We start from the raw sequence: 15,583 nt of genomic DNA on the forward strand, positions 1-15,583 counted from the left end.
CTGCCTGCAGAGCACAGCCCAAGGTTGACCCCCCACCCTGCACTGCCCCGCCCCGGTCACCTCTCATCAGCCTCTGACTATCAGACTCCAGTCGCCTCCCAACCATCCTCCCTGCGTCCTCTGCCACCTCCTGTACAATCGGCGCTCCACAAAGCCGCGAGAGGAAGCTTTCTAAACACAAACCAGAGCTTGCTCAAATGCTCCAGTGGCTTCGCGCCACTCGCAGAACAAAATCCAAGCTCCCACCACAGTCGACAGGGCTTGATAGGATCTGCCCCGCCCCCGCTCACTCCATTCCAGCCACGTCCCTGCCCGTTCCCTCTGCCTGAAATCTCCTTTCCTCATCTCAGGTTCTGTAAGGTTTCCTCCTTCACTTCATTCAGGTTTTAATTCAAATATCACTTCTTTAAAGTCCTTCACTGATGACCTTCTCTAAAATAACGTCTTAGACAAAATGACACCTTCTATAAAATAGCCCTTCACTCACAGACACATTGTCCTGCTTGACCACGGCAGTGACCATGACCTTACGGAACAGTATATCCTAAGGCTGGGGGACCGTTGTCTCCTCCACCATAAGTGCAGACTCTCCTGTGTTCACCCACATCCTAAGCGCCCAGAACAGTGTTTAGCACAAAGTAGTTGCTCAGTAAACATGAATTAAGTGATGAACGATTGCAAAGACGTGATTTGACCTTAGATTTTTAAGGTACCTGGAGAGTGGGATCATCGCGTAGCCATATCACTGTCTAGGAAACATTTTTTAAAATGAAGTATCCCTAAAACAAATCATCTATGCTTCATATTACAGTCACTGAAAAAAACTATGTTCATCTTTGCCCTTTTCATTCCCACTCTAGGTAAAGGTGCATTTGTTTGAACCTAGATGTGAAAAGATTCAAGCCGAGAAAAAGAAAAAAAGAAAAAGGAAGAAAAGGCCCTGCCTTAAGCACTCTTCACCAAGTATCACTGCACATTCTATGAACCCAGGCTCCCAAAACTTGGCCTGGACTACAGGCTCTGTAGCTTCATAGTCTGGCTCTCTCATTCTGGACCCTAAGACACCAGGAACCTGGCTCTGCCTGCTGCCTGTAGGACCCATCTGCGCCCTGTAGCACGGCTGCACGCCCTGGATCAGGCAGTTATGGAAAGAAAGAATTTGAAAGACTTAGGGCATCATTGGATCAGGGATTGAATTTGTCTTGATCACCACCGAGGAGTCCAATGACTGTAGTTGAGGCTCAAAAACGATTACAAACTGAAAAAGGAAAGCCAAGCAAAAAAGACTTTTAAAAAGAGTGTGAAAAGGTGAGCAAGAAGAATAAGGCAAAGCGAGGAACAGAGTGAACCAGGTGCAGAAATGAATAAATCGTGTGAAAATCCACTTTGAAGAAATTTTAGGGAGACTCACAGATTCATGGTCATCAACCTCAACCTCATCCGGGACCTCAATACCAAAAATAACTTTTACCAAGTTGTTCTAGTCTGATCAGTCACGCCATCACCAAAATAATTGTAAACAATCCCCACTTCCGTCGGCTCTCCTGTCCACGTGATTCCTTCAGTGTCAGCAAATGATCTTCCCTCTTGTTTCACAGAGAAAACCCTCAGGAATAAGAACGTCCTCGTTCTCCCACTGCAGATCGACAGACTTCTGTGCCGTGTCCAGCCTTCCCCTTACAGCTGAGGCCTCGGCCTGTCCCCCCAGGCCAGCCGCCACGCCTGCGCCGGGAGCCAGTACCCTGTCTGTCTCCTCTCTCTTGCTTTCTGCTATGTCCTTTCCCAGTGAAGACTGAATGGTCTAATTTAAAAGAGGTCCATGTCTTCAGGCTATATTACCTAAAAAATCTAGATAACTAAAAACTAAAATACTTACAGAGAAAAAACTGGGAATTGCATGCTACCTGCTTTTTAAATATCTCAGCTGCTCCTAAAATTTCCCAGTTGCTTACCTTGTATAATTTCTGACTTGTCTTTGCTAGCAAAATGTTTTGTTTCAAATAATGGCAATGTGTAAGGATTTGGCCCTTCAGTGTTTTTTTATCATCATCAACAATAAGTATTTATTCTTTCTGGAGAATTTGACCACTTGTTTATCTGTTGAACTACATTTCCCTTTAAAGGCTTTGTAGTGAAAAGAGAAGATATAAAATATAAGATTAAAGAATGATATGATGGGACTGCCAAAAAAAATCTCCCTAGTTCAGGAAATCCTAGCATGCCTGCTTTGTTGTTTGTTTCCCACTTGAATGAGGTTTGTGAAAAGACAATTAGAATTGTCTCTTTGTTCCAATGGGTTATACAGGAAAGAAACAGGAAGCCTTGAGGAAAGCTTGGCCTTTACAGGATATTGGTGTGAGTGTTTATCCCATGTGTTTGATGTTTTTCTCTCCACATCTGCACGCTTTATGCCTGCATTTTGGCTAAAATATTTTAAAATACCACTCTGCTTTTTTCACTGCATTACAGTTCCTGGCACGATGCTTTCTAAACGGGAGTGGCTCACAGATTGCGTTGAATAAGGAAATTGAGGCCCAGCGCGCACCAGTCGTTCATTTCCCCGGATGCGAGTTCCCTCATCATAAAATGTGAGGACTGGACCGGATAAGTGCTTCTAAAACTTTTCCACCGAAGCACCCCTCACAGCAGTGAGAATGAATAAGATCCCCCTGGGGGATCTGAGGGCATTGCCTGAAGCAGCCTCTGCAAACTGGAAGTTTCTTTGAAATGTCCTATTTTATCTTAAAAATTCATGAGAATTTTGCATTTTACAAAACAGGAAAAGTCTATGTTTGTTTTAATATGAATGTTACCTCAATAGTAAAACCACTTTGCTTTCCCACAAAGTCATCAAGTGAACCCAACACTCCAGGAAACAGGCATCAGGCCCCTGTACCCCAGCGCTCACGCGCTGCCCCAGGGGCCGCCTACCCCGGTTTGAGAAGCAAGGGCCTGGTGAACAGCATGTAAATCCCCTTCCAGGGTGAAACGCTATACCCGTAGCATTTAAGATTTGTAGATTCCTAAGCAAGGACAAGACAACAGAAAAGTTGTCACCCTCGCACTTGAGTGGCAGGTAGAGAAGGCAGGTATGGACAGGTGTGTAAGTAAGTTAGAGACCCCTACGGCTGTCAAGAGGCACACGGAGCCAGGCGGGAGGCTGGGGGCGAATCAACGAAGGCACAGGTCACAGAACGCGGATCTGGGAGGGACATCCACCCGCAGCGTTCCGGCAGTCACCTCAACACGCTCAGGTGGGCAACTTACTTTGTTACGAGACGAACCACTGCACATCTGAATAATTCTTTAGGAAAGAACCACCTCGAAATAACCCAAAATGTTCCACACCCAGAGGCTCAACTTCTGCCCCCTGGAGCCCCCTGGGGGTCCGTCAGAGTGAGGTTAAGAGCATGGCTCACGTTCACGTCTGATCTCATCACCTATTAACCGTGTGGCACCTTTGGCCAGTGACTTAACTGGAGGTGCTCAGTTTCTACAACTGGAGATGGAACAATGAACAATGGCACTGCCTCGCAAGATGACTGTGAGGACGGGAGGTGGCTGAAGTCACCTAAAGCAGGTGGAAACGGTACCCGGCTCAGCGTATGATCTCCTGACTGGTGGCTATCACGACTGTTATTACACAAACCAATCATAAAATCTCCTCTGTTCCAGACCTTGGAGTTAAAGATAGATATGCAACCCTCTCAGTCTTGTCTTCTCTTGGCAAAACACCCTTATTCCTTGATATATTCCCTCTGACTTAGACCCAAACGTTCCCGTATTCTGGAAACTCTGCTTTGAACATGTTTGAGTTTGTCAGCGTCCTACTTAAAATGTGGCGACCAGAACTGACTGACTCCTCATACGACCTGATGGGAAAACAACAGAAGGAGGCCGTACCTTTTACCCTCCAGGATCCATCGCCCCAGGGGGTTCTTCCTGTCTTGCTTGTCGCCCCCCCCCCCCAGCCTAGACAACCTTACATCTCCCCCACCGCATACTTTCTGCAGATGATTTTCTGAACCAAAGCACGGAATTTTATATTCAATCCCAATAAACTTAATCTTCTTAATTTCATCTGTTTAAAGCTTCAGAAAACTGATTTTCATATCCCGCATGTTAACTACTCCTCTGAACTCCAAGGAAGCAGGAAACTAACCTCTTATATCATTACCCAGTGTGACACACAGAAATCTCACTTAGGGTGTCAATCGTCATTCAGAGATGGCCCTTTTAACCCCATAAATGAACCAATGGCTAAACCATATTTCCTATTCGGCCTTCAAGAAGGACTTTGCCAGACGGCTCAGTGAAGTCCAAATCTATCACATCTACTCCTCTTTCCTTATCTACCAGCCTGGCCAGTCTGCCCAAAGAAGGGAATAAGCTCAGTTTAATCGGCTTCCCTTTCAGTGAGCTCGCTCGAGCTGGCTCATAGGGACCTGCTCCCATATGCCTATCTTTCCTCGTGATAAGCGTTCACAGTAAAAACCCCAACAATCTGGAGTGGCCGGGGCAATGCTGCTCCAGTTAATAGAATTTTCTGCTTAAAAAAAAAAGGTTTTAAAAAGTTTGTATATTATCACATCAAAAAATATTCCCCTAAAACCTACTAGCTCATATTCCTGCTTTTATCTTTCCTCTACAAGTTACTGCCTGGGATCTTCACTCTCAGCATGGACTCCAGTGAAGAGGCCTACAGACATAGGAAGGATAAAAGCAGGTGAAATCTGCAGTGACCTCAGAGATCTTTGTGTGGTTTTAAAAAAATTCCTATTATACACTTGTATAACATTTGTATCATTTCTCTCTTTCTCATGAAAATGAAACACAGAAAAATGGATGCAATAGTGTATGGTTTCTACTAATAGTATGAATTCTTTAAAGAATTAATGTTTTCCTTATTAAGTATTTTTGATCAAGACTTAAAAGACAAAAATTTGGTACAGTTTTAAATCTATCACCCAGAGAAAAGCCTACAAAGCTTAACATTCCTTCAAACGAGCTCATATAAATTTACTTTTACACTAAAAAAGCGACTGTCACGTTAAAAAGACACAATGTGGAAAGTAGAGCATGTGAGAAAAGAATCGACCATGATTCCACCATCTGAAAAATAATTATTCCACCATCTGAAAAATAAATAACATCATTGTTTGAATAATTCTGTCCGATTTTCAAGGTTAAGGATAATTGGTCAGAAGAGGTAAACAAATTTTATGACTCTTGGTAGATACTGCCAAAGTCCTTCGGGCTACATTAATTTATAACGCCAGCAATAGACGAAAGTACCAGTTTTACTAAACCTTGGCCAGCTTTAGACGGTACATCGCTATTCTAATTTGCATTTTTCTTAACACCAAGGCTGAAGATGTTTCTACATGGTCGTTCACTCAATTTATTTCATATATGTTTCTTTTCCTTTGGAGCATTAATGATTTTGTTAAAATTTATGCTAATTACTTTATATGCTAATTATTTTTATTGGTTATACATTTATTAATTTGACAAAGGGAATCACTCTGTCTACGATATTTGTGGCAAATGTTATTTCTTTAACTTAAAATAATTTATATTTAGTCAAATGTTCATTTTCCTCAGTGGTTTTACTTGTTACATCCGACTTTAAAAAGTCAGAGCTGTGCCAAAATGATCACAGAATAAATGCAAATCAGGCCCTGCAGTGACCTGGCCACACTTGGTTATAAACTTGTCACCCACATGGTTATCATCAAAATGAAAACAGAATTTTAAAAACACTCAGAGAACTTTTCAACCCCTTACACACACTCACCCTGCCATACAATAGCTTCTGATGAGCACAGGTGTCCTAGAAAGAGTTTAAAACTTGGTTTCCTTCTCTCCCCTGTTCCTTCATCAGTTTACATGGAGAAGCTGACATTTTTCTTGTTTTTATTAGTGCGTCTATACAGTTTTTAATCCAAAAGTCGCCTCGGTTATACACTGTATCTTGTTAACAAGCCTCGTTAAATATTATTTATATTTGATGAATTATTCCCTCAGTTTCCCTCTGACCCCCACCTCTTCCTACTTGTGGGCTCCACTTCTTATGTAAGTTTCTATGCCTAGTTTCTAAAGCTAGTTTCCCAAGCAACCTCCACTCCAGTACTAAAGGTCCGGAAAACGTCTTCCACGACTATTTAAGGAAAGTATATGTCAGTGGAAATACATGTTTTTAAGTTGGTGTATGTCAGAATGACTTTCACTGCCATCATCTATTAATCAGAAATTAGATACTTCATTCTCACACCATTGTTTAAAGAAGATTCTGAGAAAATAATTCTATTGCACTGGGTTTTGGAGTTAGAAAATCTGAAGTTACCCATATATTTCTGGTATTTCTGAAATAATCTGCTAGTGCTCTTTCTTCTGTCTTTTCTTATCTTTTAGGATTTTCATCTCTTATGTAATTTTATGTATATACAATTTTATGTGTAATTGCTTGAATGATTTTTTGCATTAATCCAAATTTATTACCCACTTAAAATACTACAGATATAATATAAATGTTCTACATTTATTCTATTCTATTGTTTCTTTACATTCATAACTTTCATATTTTAACTATGCAAGTAATGCATGACATATGCTCTTTGTGAAATTTTAAGTAAAAAAGTCTATTTAAAGCATACAGTGAAAGTGTCAATTTATCATAATCTAACCTATTATTTCATGCCCATTCTACAGACATGTGTAATCTTCTAGAATTTTAAAGCTAAACTAACATACCTAGCTGTATGATACAGACACATATATTTTAATTTTCCATAAATAGGATCATAATATAACAATTGTTCTGTCATGTGCTTTATTTCCCCCTTAACACTGTGTCTTAGAAATCTGTGTCTGTTGGTTCCTACAAATTTATATCAATCTTTTCAAGGAGTACATAGCATTCCATAGTATAGATTTACAATAATTTAATCATTGGCTTTATTTATAACTTTTTTTCATTATTTCAAATAATCTTCCATGAGCATATATCATCTTGCACATGCGAAAATATTTCTATAGCAACTGCAGATGAAGGACCCACTTAATAAGGGATTAAAAATAAAATAATGAAAGAAAAAGTTATTCAGGTTTCTAGAACAAAAAGGTTCAAATACTGTCTAGGAAACAATTTTAACTGAGTGACTAAGCTAATCAATATTTTTCTAGATGTTAAGGAAACAAGGCAAGCAAATTAGACAAACAAGTAAAAATTAATAGCTGCCTTGACTATTCCGAGAGTCTGCAGGGATATATTTTTAAAAAGATAAAGATAAAGCCTTTTTTATTAATAAACAAGAGGCAGGGTACTGAACACAGAATTAAACTCCTTTTGCTGCCCCCGCGTCCTGGTCCCAGCCGGACCCTTCCCCTCGGTGCTCCGGCCAATCCAGCCCAAGTGTCATTCGCTCCCCGAACAGCCCCCGCCGCTGCCACCGCAGCATCGTTGAACCTGCCATCCCTCCAGCCTGGCCCCCCTTCCTCCAGAGCCTTCTCGCGGCCCCTCCCGTCGCCAGGGCTCTCAGCACCAGGCCCCTGCCCACCTGTCCGCGCCCGTCAGGCCCTTCCGCCCGCCGCCTGGCAAAGTCTATGCACACTCCCTCTTTCCTTCTTCCCAACTCACTCTTTGAAATTATCTCATTTTTAACTGATGGACTGGCTGCCCACCAAAATCCAAGCTCTGTGAGGAAAGAACCCTGTCGGCCCTGCTTACCGCTCTGCCCGGGGTCAGTGACAGCACCTGGGCCACAGTAGGTGCCCCAAACTATTTCTTAAATAAATAAGTCAAACTTGTGCTCTGACAGGAGGAGAACTCAAGAACCACAATAAATGTTTCAATTAAACGTTCAGTTTAGTCAACTGTCAGAACAGACTTCAGCGGAGAGTTAAAGTTCTCTGTTTCTAGATTCCAGTGAAACAACCATTATTTTAAACATTTCAAATATATTGGTAATAATGTTCTTATAAGTATTTTCGTTGTGCAGAGGTTTTGTGACATAAAGAGATATTTAGAAGAGAGCGTATATGCACGTGAGAGAATCAAAGGCAGCCGTCAGAGGAAGGACCGACCTGCTGCTCGTATCTTTGCTTGACGTCCTCCAGCTGCCACAGAAACTCCTTCGACTGTTTCTCACGAAGAGACTTGGATCTAGTTAGATCGGCTTCCACTTTTCCCATCTATAAAATTTAAAAGTCAAATATTAAATTTTTAAATGACAAATTGTATTCCATATTTTTGTCACTTGTCCATCATTAAAATGACAGATTTTCAACACCTCACCAATCGTAACGCTGAATTTAAAGGTAAAATAATGAAGGATATGTCCATTTATTTTGACAGGTTTTAACAGTTTTAAGTCAGGGAAACTATAATTGGTATACAATTGACTAAACTCTAAAGCTACAATGACACTGTGATGGAAATATAATTTTGAACATCCAAATACTTATTCAACAAGATTTTATTAAGCCCTTGTTATGTGCTGAACAGGAGAAAATATTTGCAAACCATCTCTCTGAAAAGTGACTTGCATCTAAAATATGTAAAGAACTCTTACAACTCAATAATAAACGGGCAATTAAACCTGATTTTATATTGGGCAAAGGAACTGGAAAGACATGTCTCCAAAGAAGATACACAAATGGCCACGAGCATATGAAAAGATGCTCAACATCACAGTCATCAGGCAATTTCGTATTAAAACAGCGACATACCACTGCACACCCACTAGGATGGCTATAATCAAGAATACAGATAATAACAAGTGTTGCTGAAGATGTGGAGAAATGAGAACCCTCGTACGCTGCTGGTGGGAATGTAAAGTGAGGTAGCCACTTTGGAAGACAGTCTGACAGCTCCTCAAAAGATTAAACTTAGAGATGAACCACATGAACCCATATGAATTCCATACGATCCAGGAATTCCGCTCCAAGGTGAGAAATGAAAACATACATCCACACTAAAGAAACCTATACACAAATATTCATAGCAGCATTATTCATAATTGCCAAAAAGAGGAAACAACCCAGATGTCCATCAACTGATGAATAAACAAGATGTGGCCTATTCATACAATGAAACATTATTCAGCCATAAAAAGGGATGAAGTACTAATGCACGTTTCAACATGGATGAACCTTGAAACCAAAGTGAAAGAAGGCAGTCAGAAAAGACCATGTACTGTGTTATCCCATTTGTGTTCAATTTTCAGAAGAGTCAAATCCATAGAAACAGAAAGTAGACTAGGGATTGCCTAGGGTGAAAGGGGTTTGGGAGGGTATGGGGTTTCTTGTGGGGTGATGGAAACTTTCTAAAATTGTTCGTGATGATGGTTGCACGATTCTGTGAATATATTTTAAAAAACACTGAATTGTACACTTACAACGAGTGAACTGTTGGTATGTGAATTATACCTCAATAAAGCTGTTACTTAAAAAAAAAGTCAAAGTCAAAGAAAGGACCACAGTCTATGATCCAATCCCAGTACCTCTCTCGGCTCAACTCTAGGGCCCCCATCACCACCATACGCCAGCCCACCGGCCTCCTTGCTAGGCCTAAAACGTGTCAGCAAAGCTCTCATCTTGGGTCTAGAAGCCCCCCACCAACATTTATGTTGCTTGTTTTTCAAAGGCTTCAAGTTCTGCTTAAATGTTACCTTTGTACTGAGGCTTCCCTGACCACCCTATTTTAATTTGCAGCCCTCCCAGCCGCCCTTCCTTGCTTTAATGATTTTTTTTAACCACAGGAGATAACATCTTCAGGTATACTATATAATTTACTTATTCATTAGGGTTGTTTGCAATGTCTGTCTCCCCCAGGGGGATGTAACTCCACGTTGACTCATGCATCCCAACCATTCAGCACACTGTTTGGAGCACATGGGGACTCAATAAATACTAATCAAATGAAAACAAACAAACAAACAAAAACCCCCAAAAGACACAGTGCACCAAACTTGGTTTGAAGTTTGCTGAACAATTTTCAAAAAGAAAGACAATTTTCAACATTTAATAGGGCCAAATTCTTTGTAACACATATAAAATGAAGTGTCGAATCTAATGTTTTCTGTCACTTAGAAAATGAGATAGACGATGTGTTATTTTCCTTGCTCTTTTACATGCGACAGGCAAGAGAGGTCCTTGCGTAATGAGAAAGCTATTCAGCTGGGTGGCGTGGAAATGGTGCCTTCCATTCAAAGTGGTGCAAGATTACGCTTGTCTTTCTACCCCAGTTTAATTTTGAAAACTCATTTTTCTGAAGCACCTGTCAGTTCCTGTGACAACCATTCTGTCACCGGCTACTTTGTATCACTTCTTGCTCTGCTTTGCTGATACGCTGAGATTTTTCTTCTTTTCAGCTTGCACACAATGTCCTCTTGCAGGCTACCTTTTGGTAGGTGCTAAGATTAGATAAAACATGAGGAAATAAACCATGAAAAGGCTCCCTTCAGTTTTTCGTGTTAGATTTTTGGGGTAAAAACACCATTCAAATACATTTATTCAGACACAGTTAAACTCTAAGGTTTGAGGAGCAGAGCTGTTCAGCAAGAAGCAGCCAGTTTCACTGGATGAGAACAAAAGGCATATTCCTGCCCACGAATCTGCTATGTAACCATTTCTGGTTCTTACACGGAAGGCTGGAGTTCTAGATTATGGCATGATATTTAGTACCTAAGTATCTCTTTGTAAATGCCAAAGACTGCAACTTTGATAATACCAAGTCATCAGCTTCTAAATTCAGTGATCAGAGTTCTAAGATGACCAACCCTGTCGGCCATCAGTCTCGTGCTCAAATCTGTCAAAGGATTTCTAAAGGAAGCACAGCCGAGCCCGCGTTGTTTTCTTCCATTTCTACCTCAAGACGTGGATTTCAAGGCTCTCTCTCCTTCAGTGCTTTTCACACTAGACCTCCACCCGAGGGCCCCTTGATCTGTCCTCGGCAGGCTCCGCCCCTACACACTCTGATTCCCGTGGCTGTTCTGGGTTCGCCCTCGCTCCCCACACTATCTGAAAACCCCTCTGTATTTTTCCTCATCCAACAACCCATCTTCAAGGTTGACTCAAGCCTCCTCTCCTCTCTGTGGTGTTCTCTGATCCGCCAACTGGCATCAGCATCTCCCTTCTCTCTGTGCTCGAGGACCTAACACCTTCATTTTCCTGGCACACTGTATGTTTCTCTAGAGTGTGGGCGTGTTTCAAATCTGTGCGCTTTGTTTATTCATCTAGATCCTGAGCTCCCAAATAAAAGAAACTACAGCTTATAATTCTTTTGTATCTTAATTATTAACTAATTGCCACAGAACGCAGAATAAACATGAATTAAATTCTTAAGGATGATTGGAGGGTAGGCAAAAGCAGGAGAGAAAGAAAACAAGAGAAGGTAAACCAAGGAGGCAAGACCTGGTTTCTTCAGTACTTTTAAGACAGATCTTCATATGAAATTGATTTTTGGTTCTTATTCTACTTCAGCACAGACGGAACATTCAAAATAAATAATAATTATTAAAATATTTTTAATGTAATGAAGAGCTTTGTGTACTCAACATTCGTAAAAAGTAGGATGTCTTCCTTCAAAAAATTGAATTATCTTCTATAATCAAAATAGAAAACAATTTAAAGCACATGAAAGACCTTTTATACCTAAACATTAAGAAAAATTCAAAGTAAATAATAGCTGCTGTAAGAAAATGTTATTTTATACTGACCGAAAATGCAAGACCCCACTCCATTCTCCTTCCACAATTTAACCAAAAAAATGTAAAAACAAGTCTTGTAAAATACTTGAAGTCTGCGTAGAAACGCAGCGTTCTCAGTTGCCGTAGATACAAAAGATTCGCTTAATCACACATCATTCCATATTCCATTTAACTTCAAGGGTAAGGAAAAAAAAAAAACAACAAACCCAATCCTTCAGTGTGTAACTCTGGCTTCCAAAAAAATCCAAGATGGAACTTGAAGATCAAATTAGGAGCAGAAAAGGGCTTGGGGTGTATTTCTGTGAATGTCTAATGTTTGCAGGTAATGGAGAGAGGTAAACAAGGGCGTTGGCTTTTCCTTAGACGGCGCCTCCAGCATTACTTGAGCTGCATGTGAGAAAACACCTAAGCCTCCAGAGCTTAAGCAACACGGGCCCTTTATGTTTTCCTCGGGTAACAAAACATTCAGAAATAGGCTGCGACATCGGCAGTTCAAAGATGTCAGGGTGAAGGTCTCTGTGATTCAGCTTCCAGAATGGTTGCAGGATGGCTTCTGCAGCTCTGAACACCTGGGAGAGGAAGAGCAAAGGGTGACGGGACAAGGGCACAGGGTTCATATTTGCTGAGTGGAAACCCTTTTAAGGGGCTTTCCTGCAAGTTCCTGTCAAAAGCAAATTAATTATGCTGTTTGCATCGCATTCACTAGAGCTACATTAAAAGCCAAACTCCACCTGCAAGGTAAGAGACTGCAGTTTTAAAACTGTGTCTAATGTTGCCCTAAATAAAATCAGGGCTGTGCTGTATTACTCAGAAAGCGGGAGTGGGCACTGGGCCAAGATCTGGCGCACTCTGTCAAATGTGGTCACAATGCGTTACTGTTCTTCCTGTAGTGAAGTACTCTTGTGTTATGTTCTGAGTCATTTGACAGTATAATTCATATGAGACAATTATACAATTCTATAGAGATATACAATTCAAAGTGTATTCTGCTGTAGTTAATACATATTTAGCTAAACTATAAGAAATTGTCCTTCAAATATTTTCATATATATAGAGAGATAGATAGACAGACATAAATGGCAGAAAGACAGATAAATAATTATTTCTGTGCTTGGCTGAAGACTCAGTAGAAACTAATATCCTTAACAGAGAAAATTAATTAACACACGCGTGGTGCCTATCCTTTTCTTATTGATTAGTAGGAGTTCTTTATCAATTCTGGATATGAATTTTCTTGTTCAATATCTGAACTGCAAATATCTTTTCCCACTCTGAGTTCGCTCTTATATTACCTACTGGTCTCTTTTGATTAACAGAAGTTTTTAATTTTAATGAATTTAAATTTAACAACATTTTGTTTTTTATCACTTTTTGTTTCCTATTCAGAAAATCTTCACCGAGCTCCTACATTTTCTTCTGAAAATTTTATTGTTTTACCTATCACTTGTGTATCTACAATCCTGGAATTAATTCTGCGATGGGATATAATAAGGGGCAGGATTCTTTTTCCATGTGGCTATCCAGCTGACACAGCGGCATTTACTGAAATGACCCTTCTTTCCCTGCTGTACTGCAATACTTCCTTTCACATGAATCAGATTGATCATATATGTGTGAGTCCACTTTTTGGTCTCTTTCCTGTAAAACACTGGTCATCCTTGTGCCAAAACCACACTGTATTAATTACTATAGCTTAACATTAGTCTCAATATCTGGTCGTATAAGGTTGCCATAGGTGTTCTGAGCCCTCTCTATTTTCATATCCATTTTAGAATCGGCTCGCCAGTTTCCCTCACTCCTCCCCCCAAAAAGCACTGCTACGTTTTGATTTTTAGAATTGTGTTGATTCTATAGATTAATTTGGGGAGAACTGACATTTTTATAACATTGAGTCTTTGAATCCATACACGTGATATATCCCTCAACTTGTTCAGGTCTTCTTTGGTTCCTCTCAGTAATGTTTCCTAGTCTTCAAAACAGGGGCCTTGCATTTCTTTTGTTGCATTTATTCTTAGGTAAGAGAAGCTTTCTGGTACCACGGTATCTTTTTCAAAGTTTATCTTCTATCTGTTGGTTGCTAATATATAGAAATAAAATTGAATTGTATATCTGACCTTATATTTAGAAGCCTTGCTAAATTCACTACCAATTACATTTTAACAGGAAACATTTGAGAAATTCATTGTTACACAAAGATGCCACAATTGCAGATCAGCGCATAATCTACTGGGCTACCTTAGACGTGCCTCCTCTGAGTTCCTCGAACGACCTATTAATTCCACTAGTTACGCCGCCAATTACGACCACACAGCTACGCATCAGTCTATCGCACAGACCACAAACGCGGCTTAATAGTCTCTGAATTCCAAGAATCTACAACAATGGCTGATATAGAGCAAGTATTCATAAATTTTTTATAAATGAATGAAAGAAGAAATCAGGTCTGTTAAATCCTTGGCCAATAAGTCAATAAAACAGTTTGAAATATTAAAAAATAATAATGCTACTGTTTTCACAATTAATAATCCTTCACATCAGCCAATTATAAAAAGAATGACATATTTCCTGGTCCAATGTTCTCAGTAGACTTTTTTTGGCTTATTTTTCTTCTGCAAAAGAGATTTGATGAATATTATTAGGAAAAGTTTCACTTACTACTCTACTAAGCATTTAAGGATGAGAGTTAAAGATTCTTTTAATTATTTGTTTGATTTTTTGTTTAATTTTGTTTTTCAAAGCCAAGTATTTATACATAGTCCTTGGATGTTGTCATTTGGAATTGATTAATTAGCACAATAGGCTCTATTGAAATATTTAAATATAGTTCTAGAATTTTACCTCTGCTACCTAATCTCATTTAAAGACAAAATTTCAAATGTTAAAATGGTAGACAGATTTCTCCATTATCATCAAAAAGTAACTGAGAGAGGGGACTTCCCTGGTGGTCCAGCGGTAAAGAATCCGCCTTCCAATGCAGGGGACGTGGGTTCGATCCCTGGTAGGGGAACTAAGATCCCACATGCCGTGGGGCAACTAAGCCCATGCACCACAACTACTGAGCCCGCACGCCTCAACTAGAGAGCCCGCATGCCGCAAACTACAGAGCCCAAGTGCTCTGGATCCCACACACCACAACTAGAGAAGCCCGGGCACCACAAAGTAAGAGCCCGCATGACGCAACTAAGACACAACACAGCCAAAAATAATTAATTAATTAATTATTTTAAAAACCTGAGAGAAAATGCTTCTATTTATATTGGATCTTTACCTTAAAACTGGTCTAAAAAAGACTCATTTAACATTACATGAGCCTGGACTTCCCTGGTGGCGCAGTGGTTAAGAATCCGCCTGCCAGTGCAGGGGACACGGGTTCGATCCCTGGCCCGGGAAGATCCCACATGCTGTGGAGCAACTAAGCCCGTGCACCACAACTACCGAGCCTGCGTTCTAGAGCCCCCGAGCCACAGCTACTGAAGCCCACGCGCCTAGAGCCCGTGCTCCACAAGAGAAGCCCCGACAATGAGAAGCCCGACCACCACAGCGAAGAGTAGCCCCCGCTCACAGCAACTAGAGAAAGGCCGCGTGCAGCAACGAAGACCCAACACAGCCAAAACTAAAATATAAAACAAATAAATAAATTTTTTAAAAAAATTACATGAGCCAGCATGACCCTTAAAGGACAAGAGGAGGAAGGTACAAGTCACGATGAGTGGTCTGTACGATGGGTCTCTCTCTCTCTAAGTCTGTTTGTTATCCATCTACATTTATAGAGGCACAAATATATTCAGATGGCATTCTTCCTTCCTTGTACCTTGAGAATTTTTTCATTAATTCAACAGCAATAATGAGATGATGAGCTAAACTTATAATCC

The 15,583-nt window shown here is 40.4% G+C and overlaps 1 protein-coding gene across 27 annotated transcripts in view; it reads right to left on the bottom strand.

Annotated features, from left to right (window-relative positions):
• Positions 1-15,583, bottom strand: part of CEP112 (centrosomal protein 112) — a 418,997-nt gene that overhangs the window by 221,091 nt on the left and 182,323 nt on the right. For all 27 annotated transcript variants that reach the window (XM_079905668.1, XM_079905662.1, XM_079905687.1 and 24 more), the window contains one exon: positions 8,086-8,193. In XM_079905668.1, coding sequence (XP_079761794.1) covers positions 8,086-8,193 — 108 coding nt within the window. The remainder of the gene's footprint in view (positions 1-8,085; positions 8,194-15,583) is intronic.

The sequence above is a fragment of the Stenella coeruleoalba genome (genome assembly GCF_951394435.1).
Source record: "Stenella coeruleoalba genome assembly, chromosome: 19".
Classification (NCBI taxonomy): Eukaryota; Metazoa; Chordata; class Mammalia; order Artiodactyla; family Delphinidae; genus Stenella; species Stenella coeruleoalba.